Here is a 23,245-nt window from a genome sequence, read left to right on the forward strand (position 1 = left end):
AAGTTTTTCATCTTCATACTCTCTCAGCAGGTTTTCTTTGTTGTGCTGCTAACAATCCCTTGCTACAGTGCTGCTGTATTATTTTCCTTTGAATATAGCAATGGGATAGCTATTGTCTCAATTATTTTCCTGAAAGCAAGCTATGTGGGGTTCCTTACACAAGTCACGTTTCAACTGAGTGCTCACCAAGACAGGACGTTGCCGTTTCTGGTCCGTACAATAGCTGCCTGAAACCAGGGAGAGTGGGGAAATAGGGTAGAAAAGGGGAGGAAAGAAGGGTATGTGACTCTCTTGCTGTAAACCCGAATACAGAGTGCTGTATGTTACAAATAAATTAAAACACTGTAGACATTACTACTCTGTTATTTTTGAACTGTGATGTACTCTTGGCAGTAAGGCTCATTTTTTGAGTCAAGTTCTTAAATCTATAATTTCAGTGTTGTTTTTTTTTAACTCTACTATGTTTTTCTTCTCCATCTTGGTAACATCTCTCAAATTCCATGCTAAAAGTAGCACTGTAGTGTTGCATATTATCTTTCAATGACTACCCATTAAATTTGATCAAAGCAAAGTGAGTGTTCTTATTGACCATGCAAACAGGGTCATTCTTTATTCTTTCTGTCTCATGCATTGATTGTTCTATCAGGACTTATGCTGGTAGTTATTAGAAACTGGATATATACCAACCACTATAGTTAGATTTACCATGATATTTAAGATAGTTGCCTTGATTAGTGTGGGAAGTTCCATGTATACCACATATATAATAAATGTAGTGGTATGCAAATGTCAATTTTAATGATAGCCACTATAGTTAGCAATTCTCTTGCTGACATATGAGTTCGAAAAGAATTTAGATTGTTTGTATTGCCTCTGAGGTCAAAGAGATGAAAAGGCAGGTTGATCCCTTATCTCCTTGCCCTTCCCCTTTCTCCCCCCTTCCCCCCTTTTCTTTGCTTTGGAGAAAGTAAGTTATGGTTTTAAAACAGATATGTGGGATTTTATTTTAGTATTCTTCTTCTATTCTATTTTTGATGTAAAAAATGCAGAATTATTTTTCTGTCTACTTTCTACCTTACTAGGGTGGTTTGAGGGAATCCTGTACCCCCAAGGAGGTCTGTTTTTTCTTTGCCCTTTAGTACATTTTGCCCTTCTGAATCCAGAAACGACTACAAGACCAAATCCTGAATTTAAGTTTTTCTCAATAAAACACTCTAATTTTCAAGTTTAGCCTTGTTTTGGTAAGAAATAAGTGATTTAAGAGAGTAGTTATTGGAAAATTGCAATAAGAAGCATTTGATATTATTTTAAAGTAGCACAGGGTACTGGAATTGTGGAACACACAGGAATATAACCTGATCAAGCAAATGTGTAGGAAAAAAATTCCAGTTGAAAAGAAAATAGTTGCCTGCTTATTGGGTTCATTTTGTAAATTGAGATCAATGAAATTCTTCCAGCAACAGTATGAAATCAATTGTAAAATAACATATAATTCATGCCCTATATTGTAAATTATAGTTTGTTTGACATTAATCACTGAGTTTTCCATGCACTGGGGTGCATTTTCTTTTAACGCATTCCTGGATAATGCTTGTGGATCCATTTTTAATGTGTTTGAGTGTGATCTGTTTTTCATGTCTACAATTGCCTACATTTGATCTTATGCAAATCATGCAATCAAGCAAATGGAAAACAAGACATTGTTGCTAGAGGACCTTGACAAACAGTGGCTTTGTAGTTTTAAGAACCTCTTCCCTCCTCACTCAGATTCATGTTTGTATCTGTAGTTGTTTGAATCCAGTGATCCATTATGAAACACTTTGAACTTTACATAAGAATATATCTGTCAAATCAGATTGTGACAAATAATTGCATCAGTTATGATGTAATGTGATTTTTATTGTTCAGTTTGTCAGTTTCTGGTTCTAATCTTTTAGAAACACTACCTGCACTATCTTTGTGAGCTCATCCAAACCTTGATGAAGGCTGCGGAAAGATTTGCATTGACTGCAAAGCTCATGCTTTGAGCGACATTCTGAAGTCTCTAATTTCTGTATTTTCTTCTCCTGCTCTCTCTAAAGTAATTTTTCTTTTTAGTCTTTATCCCACTTAAATCTCTCAGATTCCACTGAAACTTCCTATTCAGCATTTATTGGTCAAAATACATTGGCGTTATTAAATCAAGATGAGGAATAAAAATTTCCTTTGATCCTGGAGATATGTTGCTTTTTCCATATTTTATTTTTCTACTTTTTTTTTTTTTAACTTCTTCCTTCCTTCCCCTCTCAGTATGCTTATCAGTTGATCCTAAAGGATCTTGCTGCTCATATGTTCTGTTTCTGTTCCTTGTTATTCCTGTTCTTTTAAACTTTGCATGTTTCCCTGTCTTCTCTTTTTGCTTTTTCCATTCCAGGCACTGAGACACACATAGTAACTTATAGTTGCTTGTTCTTTCAGGGAGGGAAATAAAACATTTTTTCATCTTTCATTCTCTTCCTCCTTGACAAAGTTCTTCTCTCTTCAAATTTAACTAGTATTTCCAGGAACTCTTATGCATGCAAGTAGTCTTATCAGCTACAGTGTGCATCAAATCAGGGTTTCAGTACAAGCTACCTTTTTAAAAAAAGCAGTTCCTTGATGAGGAATTTTTCTTAAAGGAGAGGAAGATAACCCTCCCCAACCCCCATCCCAAATTTGTGTACAAGGAAGACAGTGATCCACCATAAACAAGTGGAAAAGGAGAAATCCACTTTTTATCTTCCACTTTCCCTTGTGTTATGTTCACTCTGCTAAGTGAAGCCCCACAATACAGTTTCAACTTAGAGAGAAGAATCTGTATTCACTGTTTACAAGGATATGAATTAAATAGTGCCGTGGATTGCTTTCAGCTGTTCATTTTTGCATTGCTAAAAGTAAAACCCTTCTGGTCACTTGTTTGCCCACCCAGAACATGGAGTATCTGATACTTGTCTCAAAGACTTCCATCTCCATCTGTACTTTTTGTGGCTTCTCTGATGGCAATACAGTCAGTGCAGTATGCGGAGTTTACTTTCTCTGCTTGCTGAGCCAGCTTGAGCACCTGCTCTGGAGTGTGCTTTCCCCCTCTCACCCACATAAGTACTGCTTAACCCTGGTAGAATCAGCCCCATTATGTTGATTAAACATGTCACTGTGTTACAGGCATTCACTTGATGATTTTTTTTTTTAGTTACTGCATTTTTTTTTAACTCGCACTTTGCCATGTGCTCCATAGAACAATACCACCGAGTGATACTGTGTTTTCAATAAAAGTGCATGAGTTCATTCTCTCCTCACACAGGGTGGAGTAAATCAGAAGGAATTCCATTCCAGCAGGGACTGGAAACATTATATGAGGGGAAAACTAATGAGAAAGAAGTTGGGTCTACAACATTTCTGCTTTAGTGATGTCTTTGTCACGCAGTTGCAATTTTTGAATTTGTGTTCAGAAATATTTTTGTACAAAATGATAATACTATTTGGCTCTGAAAACACTAGCATTTGTTATGTCTTGCAAAAACCCAGAACTTTTCTGGTGTACTAAAAATGTGTATCTATATTATATGCATTTTACTTGTATACCTTATACTGTTGCCAAAATCTCAGTTGTAAATTCCTTCTTAAAGGATTTGCTCATTAAAATCTATGATTTGTATTTTAATAAAAAAAAGAAAAGGATTAGAAAACTATGTCTGCATTACTTTCCTACTATAATTTTTCTGACAACCATTCCTTTATTAGTATAGGGAAGAATATATGAAGTTAAAGATCTTTTAGAATATTTATTCAACAAAAATGCTACATTTTATTCACCATTTTCTGCAGTAATTGAAACCCAAAATAGCTTCATAATAAATAACCATTTAACAGTTGCTTTGCTATACTATTAGACATGTTGTGTTTACTGAAATATATTTTTCAAATATTTGGCATTCATGCAGCTGAAAACAAACAGGCAAAGAGAGAACAGGCCAGTAGGAGTGGTGGCAACAATGAGCTTTCTTTGTGTTCATGCTTATAGTGAAATCTGCATGGAGTGAATCATTGTATGTATTGATGCTTGACGTTCAAGTATCATACAGTACATTTAAAAAAATATATAATCTGGCTGTGTTAATGAACCTGTACTTGTTTTTCCATTAATTTGATTTGATTTAATAATTTTAAAGGTGTTCATTTGCCACTGTAGCAAATTGATATATTATGTAGCACCTAAGAGTCTAACATCTTTGTTTTGTTTGGGTGGTGTACATTCGAGTGTAAATGTGCTGTACAATGGGGTCATCTCAACCAAACTGTGCCCCATAGACCTATTAGTAGTCAGAATTTGAAGTTATTTGCTATTAAACAGCCAGCACCTATTCATGCCTCTGGGACAAATCTGAAACATTTAAGAGATACAGGTCCGTATTACTCTTGATTTTCTGAATTTGCTACCTTCTGAAAGTTACAAAAAAACAAGGTAAAATTAATATACAAAGTAAATTTATATTCCTTTTTTGCCCTAGATTTAGCAGTTTTTACGCCACACCAGTTTCTGCTCACTGCGTGCACGCTTGCTGGCTGTACAAACAGTTACCAGGTCACCTTGTTTACAGCACAGCTGCCACCATCTCATGTAGATGCCCCGGTCCTGATGGTTTTGGATTCTAGAACAATATATGTACAGTAAGTAAGGATTTCTTCTTTTCTAACAACACAATAGTGCATCAGTTTATTCAAGAATTCCAGTGAGTTCAATCAGGGGAAGGGTTTGTAACATAAAATTAAATTTATTATGATTAAATGCATAGAAGTGATTAGTTTAGTGGTTCTGTGAACCTTCTGATTATCACTTGCCAACTTAATTTCCATTTTGTCTTTACGCAATCAGTATAACCTACATATGGGCATAGCCTCTGCAAACTTCAGTTCAGGAAATGTTCTGGTGATATGCCCATTTTGTAGCCTCTGCTTTGTGTGTTACTGTAATCATTTATCTACTGAGTACAAATACTGCATTAGAAGTATGCCTTAGATTTATTTTTATGGTGGCACAACTATGTTTTCATATTGTTAAAATAAACCCCACGAAGCCCCCTAAACAAAGCCTTACATTTTTCAGTATGGCCCGAATCTTTGCTGGTCTTAATCATATTTTGCTTTTATTTGCAGATGGAAAGAACCAGTAGAAGTAAATGGAATCCTAGATCGTTACATAATTTATATTGCCAACAATGAGCAGAATTTTACAAAGTGGAATGTAATCTATAACAGCACAGAACTTTTTCTGGATTTTACTATTCAGCAGCTTTTCCCGGGTACTGAATACCTCATAAAACTAGCTGTAAGTTTTAAAGATGAGTAGTAGAGGTGTAAAATGGTGAAAATGATTCGGATATTGTTAACATCTTAAATACTTAATGGTTCATGTGTCCACTTTATTTAACCTCCTCTTTCTGAAACTAAGGGGGATGTGCTATCCTGAACAACAGTAGGTATTTTGTTTCAGAACAGGCCCTCAAAAAATGTATATGTAATTTAAATACAGATATTCTTCAAGGATAAGTTGGATCATAACTAACAGAGGATTGACCAGAAATACATGAAAGACTTAAAAAATGTCTCCTGCCCCCAATTTACAAGAAAACATTTATTTGAAAATGTTAGCCTTCCACATTTTGTACCATGATAATTTGCTCTTTCTTCATGGAATCTGTATGTAGAAGGAAATAGCAGAGAGTTCAGTGTAAAGTAGCTGTTTGTTTATTCAAAACATCTTTTAAAGATCTTGGTGTTTTCATTGCATTTCTTTATCATTGGTTTTATTTTGTGATGAAATAGAACAGCTTCAGCTCACTAAGAAACCCGAAAATATGTGCATAAAAGCATGGGATTGTCCCTTGTTTTAAGCACACTGTTCATTTTATAACAATACCTATATAAGGATATTTGCTTTGATAAATGCCACAGAAAAATATTCTGCTCTTGATTATGAATAAATTTACATTTATGTAGACTGGGTATGCATTCATTTTTTCTTAACATGCTCTTGAATGTTCTAAATATTATACCACAAAAAATAAACTACCTTCAGGTAATGATAAGGATCTGACTTGAACTTGAAAAAGCAAGGATATTCAGTCTAATTAAAGCTTAGATTCATGTTGAAATTAATTCATTTGTGCCTAGATATTTCAGCGTAGTAAATTGTATAGCATATAAAGTAGCACCATGTCCAAAATTAAGGCAGTACTTCAACAAGCGTTTTATGCCTTTATAAGCAAGCGGCACTGTCAGAAGAGTTTGTGCTGTCCTTCATTGTGCCATATCTCTTCTTTACTCCTGGCCATCTCCTGTGCATGGGGGCACAAGGAGGGAGGATCAGGGCAGAACTAACAGCTAGAATCTGGAGAGCAACCGGAACTGCTTCTTTTGGTGGCTCTTCCTTGGGATATGGTTAAAACAAAGAAGTGTTGTGTGGACTTTGTTTTCACTTCATCAACATGTACAGCTTTTTTAGAAGTTACTGAATACATTTTTAGGAACCTTTGATCTTTATATTTTATTGTTAATTTTGTTGGGGTTTTTTAATATTTGCATTGCATCTGTGGTAACCAGAAAGTAAGAAAAGGTCATTTCTTCTGGTGATGAAGATAACCAGATTTGCCTGGATAAAATGCAATGGTCTGTGATAGGCAGGTTAGAAGATCTAAACATTCTTGCAGCTTTGAAAATGGCAAGTCCAAAAGTGCATGAAATGCCCAATATATTTGAGATGTGTTCTTAAAACATTTGGACCCATTGTATTTAGAACTTGTCAGACTAGATTGAGAAGAATGCAATATTAGAGATTTATAAGTTATGAAGCTTAAACATGGCCAAATGTTACACTTGATGAAAGAAAAACCAAGACCCCACACCCCCACAAAAAAAACCCTAACAAACCAACAAATCAAACATACACCTAGAAAGAAATTGAAATATTTAGTGTTTCACATATAATTTAATCTGAATTTCAATAAAACTTTTAAAGTAAAAACAACAGTATAATACGTTTAACACTAGAAACTTAACTAAATGCTTCATTTTATTTTGGTTAGAATGAAATATTTCTATCAGCTAGAACCTTTTTCTTTTACTCATTTCACAGGTAATATTAATTTTGTTTTGTATCCATGCAAAAACTGATTTTGCTTTATGTGGGAAACTGGAAGTTGAGTTATCAAAAGTTGCAGCTTTGAACACAAGAATCGGGACCTCATCAGCAGAACTTTCAGCACCTCACAGGCTGCTGTCTTTAACTTTTGTATGACAGGTTAATATAAGCACATTAAATAAAGTTAACAAAATGTTTATCTTTGTATGCTGTTAACAATTTTCACAATATATTACTGCTATTTAATATGTAAAAAATTATTTCATAAATGAGTGCGACATGTTTTATAAGTAAATCTAATGCTTCTTTCCAAAAGTCAGCTGAGAAGTCTTAAGGTCATGTCTCCATGGATTAGTGCAAAGGAACTTGCTTTTACTCTGTTTGTGCTCTAAACTGGATGGGTGTGAGCCAGGCCAATCTGGAACCAAATGAAAAACAGAAAGGCTGCATTTAGTACCTGGGGTGGCACACCCATTTATATGACTTGAGTGCTTTTGTGATTTAACTGGTAAACTAATATCTCCTCAGGGCTGTGTTGTGTGGGTAAACTAGCTCAGGTGCTAGCTGGAGGATTGCTGTGTGGTGTCTTGATACGTGATTTGTATCTGTCCCTTGGCTCTCCAGACGCTTTGGTGTTTTTGCAAATTTTGCCTCAAATCTGTTACTCAGTGAAGTTCAGAATGGCACAATGGGACTTGATCTAGGTGTAGGTTTTCATGGCTTTGAGCATCACTGGATATGATTGCCAGAGTCCCAGCAATGTCCTGTCCATTTGGATACATTGATGTAAAATCCTACTATTTAAAATGTAGATAAGCTTTCTTTTACTGTTTTGGGTTGTTTTTTTTTTTTTTTTTTAGAAGAATCAGAAATTTCATACTCCAGCAAGTTTCAGAGATACAAAAACTGAGCTACATTAAATTCAAGAAATAAATGAATAGGAAGCCTGCTGTTACCAGGCCCTTCAGTGAAAAAGCCCTCTACTGCTGAGGAGGGCTTGGTGGAACTTGTTTAACAAGGCAGTAAGGGATGGATGAGGAAGAGGTCTTCCAGAGCTGGTCTTTTTGGCTTCTTCATGAAGTCAGTAGAAGTGAAATAATTTGAAGAATAGTCTACCTTTGCTGGAAGGATGATGTTCTTAAATATTTTCCTTATCAAAATGCTAACAGTTATCTGAGCATCTGTCTAAGATGACTTTTTTTTTTTTTTTTTTTTTGAAACTGTCATGTTTAAAGTAAATGCCACTTTTGGATGTTCCCCAAACTGAAGTTGCATGTTTTCATGTTTATTTGATAGCGCAGACTGAACACAGGGAGTAATTTTGTAGTTATGTTGGGAGTGTAATTTCCAGTGAAATCAAAACAATCTTGGTGTATAAAATAACCTCTCATTTTCAAACAGTTCTTATTTTTACCCACGGGGCTAGTATACGCTTTTGGAGTGGGGTAGGAAATACACTGACTGCTCCCTGATTGAGAGAAACATTTTATTCCTGGAGATCTGGACAGCAAGGTGATTTTTCCTTTGTGTGCTGATGATCCAGAGTGGGCTACTTGTCCACTTCAGCCGTGGGCAACTCCTAAAAACACAGGTGGTCCCATAAGTTTTAATTAAGAGTATGTCTGAATCTGAATCTTTGTTGAATTCAGGTTTTGATTTATTTTATTGCTAAACAATAACATTAAAAAGAAACAATAAACTAAACCAAGCCCCTTTAAATCCAGCACAGAGTTTATATATTCTTGTATATTATTTTTAACTTCTCTAAGAAATCCTGTCTCTTATCATTGATCTAAGGGCAAGTAATTGGAAAACCAGCACATGTAAGGACCATAGCTGTGTAGTCTTATGTTTGTGTATGTAAAACTTTCAAAGTCTGTTATATGGGGCAATATGCACATTTTCTTGCACGTTGGATTCTTTCATAATCAAGCAAAATGTAAAAATCATGTAATCAATCTTTTCTTCTGTGGTAACTGAAATACAGATGATTTGATTTTGTTATCCATAAACATGTAATAATAACTGTTACATATTGATTTATAATAGAGTGTTTTTTCACTATTTTTATTGCATCTGTGCGCCAGTCTGTGTGCTGTCATGAAGTGCAGGACTGTCTGAATGGCATTTTTTTCTCAATAACTATTTGAGATAATTTTTTAAGTGTGTTGCAACTTGGTCAGTATATTCTGCTTCTGGAACTTGTGAGAACTTTTCACTCAATTCCAGGAGAGTTTTGCACAGTAAATGATATATACTGTACTGTAATTTTCTTTACCTGCAGCTGCAAAAGCAATGGAAATCTAATTGTGATTATGACTCATAGTCAAATGCAAAATGCTACGAGTCAAACATTAGTATAATGTTTTAGCTATATTATACCTAAAAACTAAGTATCATGAGTAGCAGATCTTGTTATTTAAAAAAAGAGGTAAACAAATCTATGCTAAGAAAAGTATTTTCTGTGAAAAGCACAGACTTGCTAAGTTTAGATAAGTAAAATTTATAAAACTTTACAAAAAATCATTGCTAAAATTATTGGCTTTACATTGAAATATGTTTGTTTTGATTCATATTTTAAGGCTTGCACAGGAGGTGGATGTTCAATAAGTGAAGCTAGCACAGCTATAACAGATGAGAGTACACCAGAAGGTGTTCCTGCTCCAAAAGCCCAGTCATATTCATCTGAGTCCTTTAACATCTCATGGACTAAGCCTGAGTATCCGAACGGTAAGTGAACTCTTTTAGCCTCAAGTTAAAAAGATGATTAGTAAAGGTAAATTAATATTCTAAATGGCAGCTTATATGTGGTGCTTAATTTTTAATGATCATTTTAGCACATAAAATACCTGAGATAGTATCATTGTCCGCAGCTAGGAGATTGTGGTTTTCAGCCTATGGTATGGTTTCAGTGGCTCAAAAGTGCTCCCTTTTGATAGTTCTTGTGTACTGCATCTCATTGTTTAATGTTTTCCAGGATAACTGAGCTGAGGAATAGGCATTCTTGGAGAATATCAGTCTAGGATGTTCATTTCACCCTCCAATAAAACATTAATTTCTTTTACATTAATTGATATGTAATAATCATTAGATTTGTGTTCTACATAGTCGTCTTGAAGGTGTACGTTTCCATGGCTGTGGAAGTTAAATAATATATTTTCTTTTGTTTAGAAATGTTTTCCATTTTGAAATATTAACGGGTAAAACTTCTGGACAAATTTTACATTTCTAATGATATTGCACAATATCATATGGCCTTGGAATTCACCTTGATATTTTATTTTTATCATACATGTAACAGTTTAAATCACAGCAGAGGATGTTTATGCAGAAATCACTGAATTTAAAGCAACAGAAATATTTTCTGTCATTGGCTTATAATATTGATATATATCAATTATTTCTCACGGTGGTTTCACATGAACTTCATTTTTCCCCTGCAAGTTTTCGCCTGCTTTCAGTTGTGGTAGAGCACATCCTACTTGTACAACTTCACTACAAGACACTTTAAATGATTCCAAAAAAAATGGTGATTGTAGAACTACATATATGTAATATTCTCTAAGTTCCTACATTACTTTTCAAAAGAAATAAGAGTATGTCATTTGCTGTTAAATAATGTATTTGATATTTAATGGTTCTTTGTATAGGAGTCATATTGAAGAATTTGCCTTCTAGCCCCTTAGAAACCCTCTAACCCTGTTCCTAAAATCCCATCAGCATCTGTGGCAAAGGCTTAGAGGAAAGCAAGGAGGAAGAAAAAAGGGGCAGGGCTAACGGATGGGAGGGGAGGAAAGCGGGGGCAGGAAGGCAGAAAGGCCATGTATGTGACTTAGTGGCTAAAGTGAATAATTTTCAGCGAAATGGGCATTTTTTATATGTAATAGTTTATGTCAGGACCTGATCCTGTTATCCTTGCATTATGGGAAAAAATCCAAATAGTTTAGAGAGTGTTTTAACTAATCAAATAAATATAAATATATGCATACATATATTTATATGTGCAACAGTACAGGATAAAGACCTATAGTTTGGTAAATAAATTTCCACATGCTTCCATTAAAACAAATAAAAGTTGGGAATATGTAACTAAATTTGCATGTTGTATCTTGTTGTTAATACAGCATTTACTACGTACAACTTGGCTCTGCTTTTAAATACAATGAATAGGTTGTTAGAAAACAACTGAGATTGTTAGAGCACCCTTAGAAAATTTGCAGATGACACCAAGTTGGGCGGGAGTATTGATCTCCTTGAGGGTAGAAAGGGTCTACAGAGGAATCTGGCCAGTCTGAATCGATGGGCTGAGGCGAAATGTGTGAGGTTCCACAAGGCTCAGTGCCAGGTCCTGCACTTGGGTCACAACAACGCCACGCAACGCTACAGGCCTGGGGAAGAGCGGCTGGAAAGCTGCCTGGAGGAAAAGGACCTGGGGGTGTTGGTGACAGCCAGCTGAATATGAGCCAGCAGTGTGTCCAGGTGGCCAAGAAGGCCAAGAGCATCCTGGCTTGTACCAGAAATAGTGTGGCCAGAAGGACTAGGGAAGTGATTGTCCCTGTGTACTCAGCACTGATGAGGCCCAACCTCGAATACTTGTTCAGTTTTGGGCCCTTCACTACAAGAAGGACATTGAGGTGCTGGAGTGTGTCCAAAGAAGAGCAACAAAGCTGGTGAAGGGTCTAGAGCACAAGTCTTATGAGAAGCAGCTGAGGGAGCTGGGGTTGTTTAGTCTGGAGAAAAGGAGGCTCAGGGGAGACCTTTTTGCTCTCTACAACTACCTGAAGGGAGATTATAGTGAGGTGGGTGTTGGTCTCTTCTCCCACTTAACAAGTGATAGGACAAAAGGAAACAGCCTCAAGTTGCTCCAGGGGAGTTTTAGACTGGATATTATGAAAAATTTCTTCAACAAAGGGTTGTCAAGCACTGGAACAGGCTGCCCAGGGAAGTGGTGGAGTCACCACACCTGGAGGTATTTAAAAGATGTGTAGATGTGGCGCTTAGGGACATGGTTTAGTGGTGTTGGGTTAGGTTAACAGTTGGAGTCAATGATCTTAAAGGTCCTTTCCAACTTAAATGGAAATGTTAGTGTTAGGTTAACAGTTAGAGTCAATTATCTTAAAGGTCCTTTCCAACCTAAATGGAAATATTTCTGTGATTCTATGAAATACAATAAATAGCTTGTTAGGAAAGCTGTGAATCTGAACTGGATGAGCAGCAGATGGGATAAGAATCAGGGGAGCTTTATAAAAGAAATTATATTCTTCTGTCCCTTGTCTTTTCATCCATGGAAACTGGAGGTGTCAACAGCCTTGATGACAACACTGTTCACCTCTCTATTGGGGTTTTGAACAGTGCATTTAGGTAGTTACCACATTTGCCATATATTCTACTCCTGTGTAATCCCGAATACAACCTGTGTAGGCCTCCTGTGTGTATTTCTCCCCTTTAAAAATATTCTGTGATATTTTCACATCTTCTCACTATTTGAAGCCCATTGGAGTATTTTTCCCTTGGTACTGTTCTTATTTTTTGGTGATATTGGATACCATGCATGTTGCTGTTAGAGGGTTTTCCTTAGGGTCAGAACTGATGAAAGGGATTCAGCGAAGTCAGCTGCTGCTGTCCTGCCTTGCAGGGAAAGGCTGCTGCTTTTCACCTGTGAGCTCTTGCTGAGTACTTAAGAGTGGAAGAATTGCTATCTCATGAGCATTTGGCAGCCAGAAAGGTATTAGGAGAGCAGGGACTTTGTTTTTTCACCATAATAATAATATGCTCACCCTTGCACGGTGGTCAAGAAGGGATATGCACATTTTCTTTCATTTTTCTTCTTTCTTCTGCCCCACTTTTTGGGGAGTTTCAAAAAGATCATATAACTAAGAACATATTTTCCCATTCTCGTATTTTTTTTCTTTCCAATTTCTTATTTTCATCCTTTTCCTTATTTCATAAAAAGAATTTTTTAAAAAAAGGTCTAAAACTTTTCACTAAGCAACTGCTTAATCAGGAAAGATTGCATTGTTCGGTAACTTTATTTTGTTCATTCTCAGCATATCTTTTGGGATGCCTAGTGGCCACGTCATTTATAATCGCTCTCTGTGTCAGTATTTTAAAACTGTGTAGGAGGCTGAAAAATATCATAGTTGAGAAAACTGAAATATAAGAAAGACAAGCAGAAGGAACTTTCTCTTAAATTTTCTCACATCAGCATTTTACTGGTGTATTCTCATAGTCAGAAGTTTCTAAGTTTTTTTTTCTTCCAAAAAGATAGAAACTGTTTCCCGCTTTTGACTTAATTGGTTTGAACTTGGTGAGTTTTAGTCTACTAGGTGTAAGTAGTGCTTTTTGAAATTACTCAACTTGGCTTTGTTTCAGGGGGAAACCTCAGAATTGCAAAGATTTGCATATCATAAATTGTCATCTCCTTAGTAGATCTCTGGTACCATTCCTTTACCTCCCTTCTCCTTTCTTCTGCTACTGTATGACAAGTTACTGTTTATTTCAATGGGCTGAGGAAACTTATTACTGTCACTGATGTTGAATGGGTGTGTAGGCTGACTGGGGTTCAGACAGCATAGACTTTACTATGGTCTCTTGATATATATGGAGTCCAGCTGGTTGCCACCAGTTAGAAAAAGTTAAGGGGGATTAATATGCTACCCTTGAGGCTAAAGGTGGCAAATAGGATTAAAGGCTACTTGGCTTCTTCATAAAGATGGCACAATGGGGGGAATCAAAGCTTTGAGATAAGAGTTCATCTAGATGCCAAAGGCTAATGCTATCCAAATGTGGATATTGAATTTCTGGGCTCCATTTTTCATTGAATTTAAGGCCAATTTACATTTTTTTGTGAAAAATTTTCATTTAATAGAAAATAGAAAATGATACACCTAATTGTTGAAAGTTGCTTCAGAAATGTCATTTATGTACCTGGTGTAGAAAAAAGATTTGGAAGATGGTATGCTGAATATGCTTGTAATATGCACATTTTCTTTGTCTCATTTTCAAACCAACAATAAAATGGCTGATGGGACATGGCCCAGAGGTATGCCATTTTACAGCAGGACCCTGTTCTATTTCTATCAGACATGTGTCACATAAGTAGATAGTGTAATATAAGCAGTATTGAACATTTAGTTGAGGGCAAGATATGGAGAAGCTTATGAAAAAACATGTGACATCAGATATTCTGTTTTGAGCCTTCACTATTCTAGTGGCCTCAATAAAGAATCATATATTCTTCAGAACATATCCTTTATAGTCTTGCCATATAATTTGAGGTCTGCTCTTTTAAAATCCATCCACATAAAAAAAGTGACCTTATCCCTTTTCACCATTGAAAATTTTCTGTAGACAGTCACTTCTCAAAAACTTCACTTTACTTGTGTACATGTCATAGATAAAATCAAGTCATGAGCTGGACTGTATCTTCCAAGGCTATATGTATGGGAAATATTAGGTATAGTAAAAACTAGTTTATATTCAGTGAACTAATTCAGTACTTGGTTCTACAAATCCTTGTGCTTGTGAGAAACAACTTGTGTTTGTGGTCAGTGAAACTGATGTAGGTAAAAGTATGTTTGCTTAAGATTTGACCTCTAGATTGTACCTTAAGAGTAAAGTGCTTGTATCACTTTAGATTCAAAACCTGTTTTCATCTTTAATGTCTGGAATATTGTCCACAGTTTATATGGCCTTACACAGGGAGGGGAGAAGAGGAAGAAAAAGGGAAGATTGTGCAGCTTTCTACAGTTTAAGCTTAATTTGCATTGTTGGATTTCTTTCAAAAGTGAAACGTAATTGTACTATAGTCAATTGCGATTTTGTCTTCAATGAAACCAAGGTTTAATCTAGCTACCTGGACTTAATAATTATGAAGAAACTGCATCTTTTCTTGGTGACCATGTGTCACTCATGAAGCCTTGTAAACCACAAAAATGTGTTATACTCTTCAGTATTTCAAGGATGGTAAATTTCAGGAATTTCCAGCAAGTCTTGAGGAGTACATAAACTTTGGGCCGACTTTGAACTTCTTCTCAGTATGCTTTGGAAACATATACCGCTGAAATAGAGAGGCTAAGTTATTTATCCCTGGACAGAAAGAATTATTGCCTGATTTAAAAAAATGGCTTCACATTTCCAAGTCAGACTACTAGCCCTTTTGTTCTGAAATGTACTTTTTTTCTTTCTTTTCATTCTGTAATTTTCTCCTTCAGAGTCATATAAGACAAAGGCAGAAGTAAAATCAAGAGATAATAGATCATCTTATTAGAGACGATTGTTCTCTGACAGTACTGGGAGGACTAACAAAAGCCCAGCATTGACCAGCAAGCTGCTCCTCAGAGTGTAGATGCTGCATAGTGCTGTGGTTTTAGGAACACTTTAAAATAATGATCCAGTTAATTAATACTGAGTTACAGTGGGGATCCCGTAGAGGTACATATGACACCCACATTAATATCAAATGATCTCATCACGATTCATGCTGTTACCATAAATAATCAAAGGAATTAATAACCCATTACTCTAAAGGGTTAGTGCTACTGGTATAGGTACTTCAGAGTTGGGGTTTTTTTCCCTGTAGAACACCTCCTTAATGCCAGTGTTCACATTTTTCCTCTGAGATAAATATAATACTTTTATATATATATAAAATTTGTTTATTTAATGTAGGGCAAATACCAACCACTAATGCCCTTGCTTTACAAGCAACTAGACACAGAACCCCAAGGGATTTTTGCTTTAGGAAGCCTGTCAAATGTGGTAGGATTGATAGCATGAGATTTACCAGGACTTCCTCCCACATGCACATCTCTGCTGTCTGACTTGAGTTTAGCCTCTCACTTTTCTAGAAGAGAAAAGAATCAAGGAATCTGTGAATCACTTCACTATACTCAGCTCTGCATTGCTTTAGCATATAAATCTTTTGAAGTATAACTCTTCAAAGCTTAGCTGAAACAGTTGTGTATACACTTTTATTTATGAAGCATTTCTTCATTCAGTAGAGGGGAAAATCTTTTCTTAATTTCAAACAGAATCTTCCTCAATGTAGTTTCAAACAATTCTGTTTTAAGGGAAGGAAAGATGAACTGAGCTATATTTTTTACATTATGAAGATGTTTTCTATAATGAGAAGATTAGAAGGCATCCTCTAAACTGAACTCACTTCAAATGAATCCTATAGCTTTGCATTTATTGGCCTTAAGATTTCACACTTAATTAGCTTTTAAAAAAGGAGAATATTCAGAAGTGAGAAAGATGGAGGAATAACCCTGAGAAGAAGTATTCCTTTGCAAGCTCAACTTCTAAAGTCTAAGCAAATCTGTAAAATTTGGTCTTTAGTTCATTAAATTCAAACACTGTGTATATATAGTCTGTACAGGATTCATGCTATACTATCATGCACCTTTGGAAGAACAGAGATTTAGATTTCCTTATAAGTGGGATAAGCAATCACCTGCAATTTTTGAGCTAGTATTAGTCAATTACACCAGAAGGACCATTCTGTCCTATATCTAAAAGTCTTGCTAATGTTTGTTTTGAGTTTGAAAATGTGTTTTCTTTCTTTAGATTGAATAGGTAAGGAATAGTTTACTTCAGGACTTTTTCTACAGCATACTGGGAAGGAGACAGCAATCCATACTATTTTGTGGTTTTGTTTAGAAAAGTGGGTAAAACTGTTTTCCAAAAAAAAACCCCATGAATTAATGAAGTATCTAGTTTGTCGGCAAAATGTAGAAAATCTCAGATAATTATCAATGAGTATCACTAAGGTGTTTTGTGTGACAAAATTATTTGTTACCAATTTATTGTAGTTACAGCACTGTCCTAAGTTGTCCTTCAATGTTTCAATTACATTGTAGATCATTATTTTTTTTCTAAGTCTAAAGCTGTTAAGATGTGAGATGGTTTTGTGTGTCTTTCCAGTTCTTGTTTCAATAGCCATATGCAGAGTAGGTTGTGAAACAGAATTGCCTCACTTTTCCTGATTCCAAGGTGATGTGAGCTGCTCTTCAGAAACAAGTTTGTTAAGGGGTATCTTTGGAACAGTGTAATTGTTTTTAAAACATGCAATACACTTGCGAGGTTTTCAACAGTTAAAGATGGGAGAGTGTGTTTCTTCTAAGTGTTGCATACACAGTCCTCCTTAAACACATACCTGCTTAACTGCAAACTGTTTGAAATACTACTACTACCACCCTAATGCCTGTAGCATGTTTTCTTCTAAACTCTGTAGCTCTTTAGATATTGAGTGCTATCACATTGTTTTCTAGGTATTATTACTAGCTATGGATTGTATATGGATGGTGTTCTGATGCAAAATTCATCACAGCTAAGTTGTTATGCTTATGGACTTCCTCCTTGGAGTCTGCATTCCTTCAGAGTCCAGGCATGTACTGCAAAAGGCTGTGCTTTTGGTCCATTGGTGAGTACCTTAATTTGCATTCTGGGAGTGTAATAAATGTCAGATGACAGTGAATATCAGAGTAAATGGTGATGATTCACCCTGGTCAGTACTAACCCATCTGGCAAAATGTGACATTTAAAAAAAAAAATCCTGTTTAAGAGCTGCTAAGGATTTGATAGGTCACTGTTAGGCACTGTTCCAAAGTAGAACATAGGTACAGTGAAGAAAGGCAAAATTTGAGCTGAAACACACATTATTTAAATTAAATAGAGTTAATGTGTTTGAAAGGTGCAGATGTGCTTTAGCCAGATTTATAAGGATGTATATAAAGAAAGAGTTACTGTTTCAAGTAACGAGCAAATTTCTAGCTGCCTGACTGAAAGGACTAAAGTTAATTTGAGAATTGCAAAAGCCAGAAGTGGCAACAGAAGCAACGAAAATATGGTGATTCATAAATATCTTTTGAATGCAAGTATGTGATCGAAATATTATACTGAACATATTTTAACAGTCTTGTACAACACCCAATTTTTTCAGGATTTGAGAACACAGGAATATTAAATTTGGTGTGTGAAGCAGAAGCCTTCTGAGGCTTTTTTATTTTGTTAAATGTTTTTAGATGTATAACAGAACTGATAAGTCCAGTATGATTTCATAGTACTGTAGCTGATGAATAACTGAAATAATATCTACTATGCTTGGTTTTGTTTTCAAGCATAACTGAGAAAGAAACCTGTGTTAATTCTGAGATTTAATTTTTTGTTTAATTCAGCTTTATGTGTGCACTTTTAATTTTGCTAACAAGAAAAGGAACAAAAAAGAAAAAAATGAATATTTGGGAGTTATTCATGTTGTTCTGTTTATTTTTTCTTCATAATTTATAATATCACTATCTTGTCCTCTGGAAAGAACATCCAGGTTTTATTGTTATGATATAATTCGTTAGTCATATTTTCAATATTCTTTTCAAGATTGCTTTCTTTCAAATGCTGATAACATCATCTATCTGTAGAAGATTAGACTTTATAACCATTAAACATTTTATAGCTTGCTCTACTTTGAACGATATTTACTCTTAAAAGCTTGAATGGCTTTTTGCCTGTTTTTCTTGTACAATTTTTACAACTTGATATATACCCCATAAGCAAACCTTGTTTTAAGGTGTTTGATGTGCGGTAACATAATCCGTTGTGTTAGTAGTGATATTTAAGTCAGGTTATTACCAGACTTTGCATACAGATGAAATATGTATGTTTTCAGTACTTCTGTCCTATTAAATAGACATCGCAAGGACAGAACAGAACAGCAGTAGTTAGGGTTTTAAAAAATATTTTTAGTAGCCTTTTTTCGCATCTCCACTGAACTGCAGATTTATAACTTGACTTTTGAAACAATTCAAAGTAGGGGTCGCTGTAGCTGGTACTCATCTGCATCCCACGATCAGTACACAAACTGTTCTCTAAAGCCAGCGATCCATCTCTAATCACAGGAATTGGAGTACAACATCTTTATTTAGGCTCACCTAAGTGCTGCCAGGAAGTTAAAGCACTGCATCTTCATCTGATTTTTTGAAAGATTTTTATATCAATTACAGAATAAATCCAGCACTTAAAAAAAAACCCAACAAACACCCAAAAAAACCCCAATCAAACGTTTTGCCTGTACTCTAAATAGTATGGGAAACATCTCCCAGCAGTAAACTGAGATGCTTCCAGCTATTTTTGTTGCTGATCTTGTGCTTAATGTGCCCTAATCGATGAATGAATGCTATGTGACTATCCTAAATACGGAATTTCTCCAGCTTATGTTTCTGAAGATGGCTCTGAAGATCTTAATCAATTATGAGAGCATTAGCAGTTACTGTTAACTTTCTTATGCGGGTTAGATAGTTTTTAATTTCTTTTTTTCAGTGACTGATTTATTTTCAAGTGAGATACAAATTGATGTAAATGTAAACATGTAAATTAAGAAATGCTAAATTTTAATCTCTTTCTAGGAAAGCCAAGATACTGCTTTTGCGTCTGTTCTAATTGGGTTTTGTTGCTTAAAAAGGAATAAAAATATGGATATAGTGTAACTTCTAATAGATTCTTTAGAGGAATTCAGGAGGTCTGAAATTCTGTTGATTTTGAAATGTGTTAGCTCTTGTAAATATCTTGTAAATAAATGGAAATGGTCAACACTGAATATTTGTCATCTCAACCCACTGCTATTAAACTTAAATTTCAGGTTTTAGCTTATGTGTATGCTAGTACATTTTTTTAAAACTTAGATGGATAACAGTGTTTTCCCAATATTATTATTATTTCTATCCTATGATTTAGTGTTACTGAGTATTTTATTATTAATAAACGTATCTGAAAATATTACAGAATTGTGTATAAATAATGTTTAGAAAAAGAAACATGAAACAGGTTCTCTGTGCCATATGTTTATATACAGAGCGTATATTTTTTGCACAAAATATTATTTGCAAAATACACTGCAGAGGTGTACCTGTAGAAGATACTACATATACTGATTCTAAACAGTGTTTCAATATGTTTTATACTGGAAAGAATAACAGGTCATAAAGAAAAGGCTAGAGACACAATACAGCTGTTGCAGCTGTTTCGGATGTGGTATAGTTTGCTACAAATTCATACTGTTTTAAGAATATTTAAATCCTCTTCAGTAGAAAAAAATAGTTTATATTCATTTCTCCATGTTTCTGATGTGATGAGATCGGAGTACTGGCATTTAGCAGCACCACTTTACAGGAAATTATTTTAGCTTAGAAGGCACAGTTTAGTCAAATTGTTCCATAAGGATGTTTTTGACTGAAGTATCCAAATAATCAATGTGTCACTGATCCAATAAATCTGTGAAGCATTTGTTTATCTTTAAGCATGTACTTTATCCTGTTGAGTTTACTGCAACTGCTCAGCTATTTTAGAGTGTATGAATATAGAAACACATGTAGAGATACTGATGCACATCAAAGATCTAACCTGGTACTTATAAAGAAAAAGCTTCCCAAATTTTACATGCTAAAAAATAAAACATTCATGTTTCAAGGACAGAGAAAGTATGTTTGGTTATTTTGATGGCAGAGCAGGTGTGGCAGATTAAAAATAGCATTTATTAGCACTCCCGTGAACTTGTAGCTGAGAGGCTCTTAGAAAGGTGTGAAACCATCTTATACCTTAGGAAACACCAAATAATTAATGTATGAGAAACAAACTTGTTGCCATAAGTAACATAATAGCAAATTATTTTGTTCCATAGCACTGAATGTTTACTATAAGATATTAAATATAAATACTAAATTTCTATAATATTGAATGAGTATTTATTTATATTAAAAAATCTTCCATATTCATTACATTTTCCAGTTCTTTAATCATATTTTGTTCTCTTTTAAAGATCTACTTTTTATTGCAACTTATATTTGTTAGGTGAAATTAGAAGTTAATTCAGGGAGCAACCAATACTCCCCAAAGGATATTTTTTCTCTGAAATATCTATAGTATTTTACTACACCATTTAAATGCATGTTCCTTACAGTTGTCTTTTAAAATGCAGAAACTAAAAAATCTGTGGTCTTCTCTTGCTGCTTCCTCTCCTAGTGCTAAGCTGAGATCATTCATCCACATGAGGTGCAATGATATTTTCAAGAAATTAATCTTTCATTCTTTTCCAGTATTTATTTCCTGTTCCTTACAGGGGTCTCCATATAAAGTACGTCAGTTGCTGGAGAGCTTCAAACAAAGGAAAGTAAAATGCTTAAAAATTAGGACACCTGCAGTGTTAGTTACATTTTTTTTCTAAATAAATAATTTTCCTTAAAATTTTGCATTTCTCATTCCTTCTCTATTTGTAAACTATGGTAACAAACCTCAATCTCGTGGTTGAACTTACAGGTAGAAGCTCGGACCATGGAAGCTTCCCCCGAGGGAACAGTTGATATATTTGCTACTGTGGATGGGTCCAAAGAAGTTCAGTTAAAATGGTGTGCCCCAGATAAACCTAATGGAAAATTGACCTACACAGTCCTTGTCACTGGTCTCTTCTATGCTGATCAAGGTATTTTTTTTCCATTATAGTAAGTCTAATGATAGCATTGATATTTCATTTCAATTTAAAAAAAAATTCCTTTAGCACTAAATTTTTCTCCTTTTTTGCTACTCCATTGATTATTTTAGAATTATCAATTTTATTCTTTAAGAACTGCTGCTTTGATTTATGGTGCTTTACATTTGTACAAACACATAAATTGGCAAATAAAGATAAGCCCTCTGCACTCATTTAGTCTCTAGATATACACATGGAGTCTTATCTCACAACCTTCACTCAGATAAGGAAGCTATACTCAGAAAATTTCAGTTGGTTTGCTTATATAAGTAGGAGCCACTCATGAGAACTGTTTATAATATGGTTGATCATGGGTATATTTGAAACTTATATAAGTTGCCATAAAGAAGTAAGGATTAGAAACAGCCAGCCGCCTAAAAAAGTATGCAATGAAATCAGACACTTGTTCCTAAAGAAGAAATGGAAAGAAAACCAACTCTTTATGTAACAGACTCACCATACAATACAAAAGCCTGAAAAGTAATAGTTATCTGTTAAGCCTTATTGTATCATGAGGTGCTGTTTTATTTCCACTGGTTTATATTGTGGCTTGTTGGGGGTATGTTGTGTCTTTTAAACCTAAACATAGCAATGTGGTCTTGGGTGAAAATGTTGCTAAATCAGAGCAGGTAGAGTTAGACAGTGATGTTGCCTTTGCATAAAAGACTATATAAGGCTCTAAAGAATGTAAATGGACATTTTTTCCAAATGTATTACATAAAGTGCATATTTTTCAGTTGAAAGTAAAATGCTGTGTCCTCTAATTATGATAAAAATGTAAAATACTTGGGCAGTGAATAAAAATTAATGTTCACAAAATGCATGTGAGCATTTAATACGTCAATTTGAGCTATTAAGTATACTCTAAGGTATAATAAATAATAAAATATTGTACACAAATAATGTTTATGAATTACACCTAACAACGTCATTAATTTTTCGTGCACTTTAAATAGCATGATTGACATCAGGCAACAATAAAAATGTTTTCTTATGAGTATAATACAAAATTGTGGTTGAAAATAACGTTTGGATGACATTTAATCCTTCTACGTACTGTACGCAAATTTAATCAGTATTGTAAATGCAGTAACAGATAGAGAATTGAATCACTGATGTCTTTATAACTTGCCTTTTTTTTCTGCTCAGAATGAGAACGATTTGTTTCCAGTATCGCTGCTAAAGAGAACATATACGCTGTAATTGCTGTCCTCTGCGAAGTAGTATATAAATGAACTTGTTTGTGTGCTGTTGGGAGAAACACATTCATTGAAGAGTGTAATGTGTGGTAGGCAGTCTCAGCTGACCCCTCACAAAGGCTGTTGTGTCCCTTTTTTATGCAATGAAGGCTTTGATGTATTCTGCTGTGAAGCACTTGTAAGATTATGAGGAGAAGGAGTGATGATCAATTTGAAAAAAAGGAGCAACATTTTGGCTGGACCCGTGACAGCACAGCCATTTCCGCCAAGGCAGCAGGGTGAATAATGCAAAAGCCATATTCCCCTTGTGTTTAATCTTGTATTGTTTTTGCAGAGAAAATTTCTGCTTGCTTTCTAAGTCATGTCATCCTC

General features: G+C 34.9%; 1 protein-coding gene across 1 annotated transcript in view; it reads left to right on the plus strand.

The window, feature by feature from the left end:
• Positions 1-23,245, plus strand: part of USH2A (usherin) — a 390,731-nt gene that overhangs the window by 189,777 nt on the left and 177,709 nt on the right. Inside the window, exons 32-36 of the mRNA XM_074817915.1 lie at positions 4,527-4,686; positions 5,173-5,344; positions 9,739-9,886; positions 17,428-17,579; positions 21,464-21,626. Of these exons, the coding sequence (XP_074674016.1) occupies positions 4,527-4,686; positions 5,173-5,344; positions 9,739-9,886; positions 17,428-17,579; positions 21,464-21,626 (795 nt within the window). The remainder of the gene's footprint in view (positions 1-4,526; positions 4,687-5,172; positions 5,345-9,738; positions 9,887-17,427; positions 17,580-21,463; positions 21,627-23,245) is intronic.

This window comes from Strix aluco, chromosome 3 (genome assembly GCF_031877795.1).
Source record: "Strix aluco isolate bStrAlu1 chromosome 3, bStrAlu1.hap1, whole genome shotgun sequence".
NCBI classification, from domain to species: domain Eukaryota; kingdom Metazoa; phylum Chordata; class Aves; order Strigiformes; family Strigidae; genus Strix; species Strix aluco.